Consider the following 6,669-nt stretch of genomic DNA (forward strand, 5'->3'; position numbering starts at 1 on the left):
AGAACTAAACGGATGAAGAGAATCTCTGGAGCTCAGGGCTGACCTGGGGAGTCCTAGGCGCTCCCTGAGCTGGGCGGTTTTCCTGCAGACGTTTCATGGCCCAGCTAGGCGACATCATCAGAGCAATCACGCACTGATCTTCATGCACCGATGATGTTCCCTGGTCAGGTCACAAAAGGTCTGCAGGCAAGCTGCCCGGCTTGGAGAGCACCCAGGGCCCCCTAAGGAGGCCTCCCCAGTTTGTGCTGCTCGAGTGCCCAGAGGTTGGGCAGGGGAGCCGCCCCGCTTCCACCCCTCTGTCTCTTTCCAGGGGGGCCTGGACCGTTGCTGTGGGTGTGCCCTGCCGGCACTGCTGGGCCTGAAGAAGAGGCCGCCCAAGGCCCGCTACATGCACCTGGCCCAGGAGCTGCGGGTGGACCCGGAGTGGCCGCCCAAGGGCCGCACGACGACTGAGGCCCCTGGCCCTGCCTGCCAAAATGGCGCCTGCCAAGTCATCACCATGACGTAGCAGTGGAGGCTGTGCGGGAGCGGGGGCAGGCTGGGGCTGCCGACGGGCTGGACGTTCCCCTCCCTCCCCACCTCCCTCCCCATCAGCCATGCTGTCTTCCTCCTACCAGCCTGCCTGGGGCTGGGCGCTTTGAAAGACCTTTCCTCGGGGGTTGAGCGGCCCAACGAGGGACAGCGCCTGCCTGGGGCAAGGACTCCCGGCTCCTCAGAGCAGCACGCGGGGGGCGCTACCTCTCTTGTCCCCTTGCCCTGGGAGGGGGCCTGACCTGGCCCTCCCCGCTCCCTGCCTTGCTGGGGCTGTGTGAGGGCATGGCAGGAAAGCCCACTAGCTCTTCTCGGGCGAGACTCTCTGCTGCCCGCCGTTGCTGCCAGGGAAGGTGGCCCTGGACCTGTGGGCCTGTCCAGGATGGGCAGGGTGCCCACATTTCTCAGGCTGCCCGTTCCCAGCTGGTGAGCCTCCCCATCCCTACCGGCTGAAACCCCCCACGACACATGCGAGGAGATGCGCCCCCCCCCCAATCCAGACCTCTGCGTAGGAATCGGAGACCGCCCGGAAGCCCCAGTGACAGTCCGAGGGAGGAGGAAGGGAGCTGGTGGCACTTCGGGTCCTTGTCTTCCTTCTGCAAGACACCTGCTGTATGCAGGCGCACGCAGGGCATCTTCTGCCCTTGGAACAACTCTGCACTCGCCCAGCCCCGGCACAGGAGTCTGTCGCTGGCTGGAGCAGGATTGCCCTAACAGGAGCACTTGGCAGAACCCTGGCTCAGACCAGCTGTGGCCACATCGGTAGAGTCTTCCCCCAATGGAGCTGAAGCCTTCCACTGTGACAGCCTCCTTTGGGAAATAGCCCAGGGCACGAGGACGGAAAGGACAGGAACACAAGCTGGATGTCCTTTGAAGGCTGACCTGTTGCCTGACCTGTGCAAAACATGACGCCTCTCTCGCCCGCTGAGCGGTAAAGCTATTCTCTGGGCTGCGTCGTCTTTCTCTGCGAGCAGCCATTTCTGCGCTGCTGTTGAGGGGGCGGCTGCACCAAGATTGCAACTCCATAATGGTGCTAGAGAGTTGGAGGGCCAGCAGCCACCAGGAGAAGCTGCTGGAGAAGAAGGCTGCTGTTGGGTTCCCACCCTGGTGCCATGTGAAAAAGAAAACCATCCCTTGCAACATTTCTCCCTTCTACATTTGAAATTCACAAGTATTTTACTTCGGCAGTAGTTATAATAAAAAAGTCTGTGAGGCTGTACGTCCGTCCTTTGGCCTTGGAACTGTGACTTGCAAGCACCTCCTGCTGCTGGGAAGCTGTGGATGCCAGGGGACGGAGGGTCCACAGGGTGTTCGAAAAGCACTCCTGTGAGTGCCAGCTGCACCTTCCAGCTCTGCTGCCTGCGTTTGTCCCCCCCCCCCTCCCTGGCTGAAGATGAGGGGGCTGGTCAGCCAACCTTAGAGGACTCTGAGGGACTGTCTGCAGAGTGTTTGCACAGGATCGTCGGGCTAAAAGCAATATTGGGGTCAGTGCTGGGGAGAGAAGCAACCCGGCCCTTTGAAGAGTGGACACTGGCAACCCCTCGGATCTCCGTGGTCTCCCTGCTGGGCTGGTTCCTCGGGAAGGGATCTGGTGCATCCTCAGTCTGTTCCAGTTACACTTAAAATTCCTCAGTTGGTGGTTTTTAAATCATTATTTTCTTATATATCCTTGATTGCTTGTGAATTCAGGTGAACAAATGTCACTTGGCTAACTTGGATTCAAAGTGGTTCTTAAATTATTTGAGACAGACCTACCCCTAAACCTTTAAGTTAGGATTGTATATATGGCCAATTAAATATTATTTTATTATTTATGCATATCCCTAAAGGACTTGCTTGCTCAAGAAAGGAGCAACTCTTAAATTATACTTTTTAAAAACAATATCCAGATTTTAAAATAATATATATATACACACACACACACATCTCCATCCCTCAGGGTTATTTTTTTAATTGCTTTTCTTTCCTCCCCAATAACTCTAATTAAAGGACTGCTGGGTTTCATGGCACGCAGGCATCTCTCCGCCCTGCACAGGTGGGCAGAGCCCCATCCCTGGAAACCACGTGTGCCCCCAGTGCCCCTCAGGGCAGCTCCCCCCACAAGGGGCAGCCCCCGTTCCACCTCCAGAGAGAATGGGGGGGCACAGGGGTCCTCTGGAATACTGGAGTCTTCATGTTCTGCTGGAAAAAGAAGCTTCCTCAGATGGGCCAAGACTACATATTCCCTATAGCAATGTTTTCAATTGGCAACTTTAAAAACCTGCACTCTTCTTCATTTTTATTTATTTTTTCAGTGGAGAGTCAGTTCACCTTCACTGGATGAGTTTATCTACTGTAGTATATTATGGCTGCATATCAGTAGTTACGAGGTGAAGAATAATTCTTAATGCTGCAAATGATCTTTTTCTTAAAAGCTTTCCTTGATTGTCACAGACTTAAAAGGGCTTCATGACTTTAGCTTAAAGTTTAAATTCTAAAATCAAATGTTTGTATATATGATGGAAAAGTTTATTTAAAGGTTCAGATATGATCATTTTAGGGCATAGGACTGTCCAATTTTAAGAAAACCTGTTTGTATAAATATGCAAACATTTGGATAAATTATGTATTCTCTGCCACCAGCACCTCAGGTCAGGATTGGCAAGATCACATCATCTTAAAATGTCTAAAAAATACTTTTGTTTAAGAAGTGGCTCTGCATAAAAATTATTTTGCTGTTTTTTTATAATGGTACCCAGTTGTAATAAAGACATTTTATGTAATTGTAGTAAATGGCCTTGTAAAATCCCGTTTTTATTGGAATAAAATGTAATGACCATGCCCTTTCCACATTCTTGGGCTGATATTTATAATCACTGCTCCGTCCCCAGCGCAGGCCTCTGCTTCACACGGGTCAAGACGTTCTGCAGAGGGCCAGCCCTTGTGCGGAAAAGCAGAGCCCGGACCCTCAAAAATGAGGTACAGTAATGGGGATTCCATCTGCAGAGACTGAGCCTGGAGATGGGCAGGTTGTGTGTGGCAGGGAAATTCTGTGGGGACATGATAATGACCAAGGGCCCTTGAGCAAAACCTCTGCCGTGACCCAGCTGAGTTGCCTCACAGTGGTGAGTGAGCGTGGCAGATTTTTCAGGTGGAAAAATTATCAAGCAAGGAGGAAATACAAGGATGAAGATATCCCCTAAAAAAGGGAGCCACAAGGTGGGACTTCTGTGGCCATCATGGCAAGCCTCTGCTCTGCTCTGCGAAAGGAGTGAGAAACTGCTGGGGGGAAAACCATGCGCCCACCTGCCCTGACCAGCTGCTCTTCTCTCCCGCTCCATTTCGTGTATCTAGAACTGCCCAAGGTAGGGTGGCCTTCAAGGCAGAGCATCAGGTGGTGATGTTGGCTGATGAACTCCTGCAGCCCCACCTCCCCCATTGCTTCATCCGACATTCCCAGACACGTGGGAACCTGGCAAATGCAGCCTCATTCCCAAGGCCCCTGGAAAAACAACGGGGGGTCCTCCCTGCTTTCAGAATGGAAACTGGCCCGTGTCTAGCATCTTGGTTGGGTGGAGTGGTCAGAACCTTGCTAGTTCAGGGCAAAGAATGTAAGCCTTTCCTGCTATTTTCTGGAAGCTGGGGCCTCTCGAGGGCCACCACCACCCCCAGCCTAGAATGCTGAAGGGGCTGTGCAAGCAGGAGGGAAAGGACCCGAAGCTGGAGCAGGGCGGGCTCTGCCAGGGTGGCCAGGCTCTGGTGCTCAGCTTCCCGGGAGGAAGGACGGTTGGGTTGAAGAGCGTTGGGGGTTCACTTGCAAAAGAGATGATAGCGGTCCTGGTCAGGACAGGAGCCCCGTCAGTCTCTGCTCGCTGCCTCTGAAGATGCCAGCCGCAGTTGCCGGCAAAATGTCAGGAAATCTGCTGTCCAGACCACGCTCACCAACACCGCCCAACATACTGGCCGGCCGTGAAAGCCGATAGATCGTGATCCACAAACTTTGAAAAGGCCGCTGCAGGCAAGAGGGAGGCGGCCAGGACCCGGACCGGCGGGCGAGTTAAGCCCCGCTGGGACCAAGAGGAAAAAGCCGCTTTGGACCAAGGGAGGGGGCCTCCTCTCAAGCCTCGGCAGGAAGCCAAGGACGGCTCAGCCGCAGCTTTGCCTGTTGAGAATGGCGGCTCTTGAGGCAGATTCAAGCACCATGTTAACATTTCATGTTAATCAGGTATCTAGGTTTACCTACAATCACCGAATCGTTTGGGGCAAAATCCGGCAGGACCCAATTGTGAATCGGATGGATCTTTCTGAACCTGTTTGGCTAGAAGAGCAGAGGCCACTCGCCTCACAGGAGCTAAACGGAACATCTGGGTCAAGAAGGGAAAAGGGGGTGGAGGGGGATTTTAGAAAATGTCAAGCTCGGAAGAGCCATAACGGGGCGGGGGCGGGGGGAGAAATGAATCCCATCGCCCTGGGGCCGAGCTGCAGAAGCCTCAGCCCCTGAGCTGGATTTCCTTCATTCTATATTTGCGTGACGCGGTGGCGCTGCGGGTTAAACCGCTGAGCTGCCGATCGGAAGGTCGGCGGTTCGAATCCGTACCGCTTTGGCGAGCAGATAACGGCGTTTAGTCATGCCGGCCAGATGACCACGGAAGTGTCTACGGCTCTTCGGGTGTGAAACGGAGATGAGCACTGCCCCCTAGAGTCGGACACGACTTAATGTCAAGGGAAACCTTTACCTCTACTATCCCACCACCAACGCCCAAGGCCATGGGAGGCTAACACCCGAGTGGCAGCGGGTCCAAGCGCTCTTCCCACCGAGAGCGCTGGACCCCCTGCTCGGGGAGGGTGGAGCCATCCAAAATGCTGGTGCCACGGCAATCATTCAGTGATTGGCTGCGCGCCTCTAGCTTCGTCCAATAAAGACTTCCTTTTTCCCATAAGAGATTTTGGGGGAAGGGCAGGGGGGTTCCGGGGAGAGAACGTGCGGGACGTGGCTCTGCTGGCCCCCCTCGCTGGGACGCCTCACTCCGCTCTTGGGGAACGTCAGGCCTGAAGTCTAAGGCGACCAGGCTTCCGCTGCAGCTTGCAGTCTGGAGAGCTGCATTTCTCCTTGCCTTTGCGCCTTCCCCCTGCGCAGTCGCGCAGTCGGCGATGGGATCCCGAGTTCCTCCCCCCGCGAAGGGTGTAACGGAGACTGAGCGCGTCTGATCCGAGCTTTTACCGGGCGGTCAAGCTCGGACAGGGCTGGGAGGCGAGTGGCCGACCTCTTCCCGAGCGCAAAACACGTGCCTTCCTTGCCGACGTGGTTGGGGGGTCCTTCCACTTGCTCACAGTCCCCGGGAGAGGCTTTCCCCGCTGCCTCTGCGCTTGGTGTCCGGACGAAGCGAAGCAAAACTCCGCTCGGGCCCCGAAGCACATCTCTCCCTCCAGGCCGCTTCCTCCTCGGGATCCACCTGCTTCTCCGGCTCCGTCAACCTTCACCGGGTCATCCGAGCGAAAGAGGCAACAGCTGGGCGAGGCTTTCGGGCACAAGCAATCCTTGGCCCAGCATCGCTTCCCGGAGACAGCAAAGCGGCCTTTCTCCCTTCCGGTCCCCGCGTGGCGTCCAGCGGGATGAAGCCCGCCACGCTTTGCCACCCCTTTCCTCGGAGGTGAGGACTGGCGACTTGGGGCAGGTGGGACTGGAGGGGTGCTTGGGGAGGTTGGGAGGGGCAGCAAGCTCTCTCCCTGCCACCCACCAGCCCAGTTTTTCCGCTGCAGCCGTTGCTCTTCCAGCCCCAGCCCCCAAAGGGCACTTTGCTCCCTCCTTCCCTTCGGTTACAGACCAGCATCATCTTGTTGCCTCTTCTGACGCTCCAGGCTCAATCTGGTTTGACGTTCTGTAAGCCCCCCGTTTTTCTCTTTACAGCGGCCAGAGAGTCATAAAGACTGAAGGGAACTTTTGTTGTTAACCAGCCAGTTTCCCCGTATTTGTCAGTTTCAATCTCTCACTGTCTTCCCCCAGTACCCCCACCCCCACCTCAGAGAGGGGCTGCCCAGCAGCTGGTCAGTTCCAGTTCTCCCACCCTCTACAGGCATCAGTGAGTGGAACCAATCTGGCCAGCTTTGTCCCCCCCATCTGTAGGGCTCTTCCTGCTTTGGCAACTTCCCATAGGCTGC

The 6,669-nt window shown here is 55.5% G+C and overlaps 1 protein-coding gene across 3 annotated transcripts in view; it reads left to right on the plus strand.

Moving 5' to 3' along the window:
• ATP13A3 (ATPase 13A3) overlaps window positions 1-3,358 on the plus strand; it is a 42,552-nt gene extending 39,194 nt beyond the window's left edge. For all 3 annotated transcript variants that reach the window (XM_063306205.1, XM_063306207.1, XM_063306206.1), the window contains one exon: window positions 311-3,358. In XM_063306205.1, coding sequence (XP_063162275.1) covers window positions 311-508 — 198 coding nt within the window. In that variant the 3' untranslated portion in view covers window positions 509-3,358. The remainder of the gene's footprint in view (window positions 1-310) is intronic.
• The last annotated feature ends 3,311 nt before the right edge of the window (window positions 3,359-6,669 follow it).

This window comes from Candoia aspera, chromosome 6 (assembly GCF_035149785.1).
Source record: "Candoia aspera isolate rCanAsp1 chromosome 6, rCanAsp1.hap2, whole genome shotgun sequence".
Lineage (NCBI taxonomy): Eukaryota > Metazoa > Chordata > Lepidosauria > Squamata > Boidae > Candoia > Candoia aspera.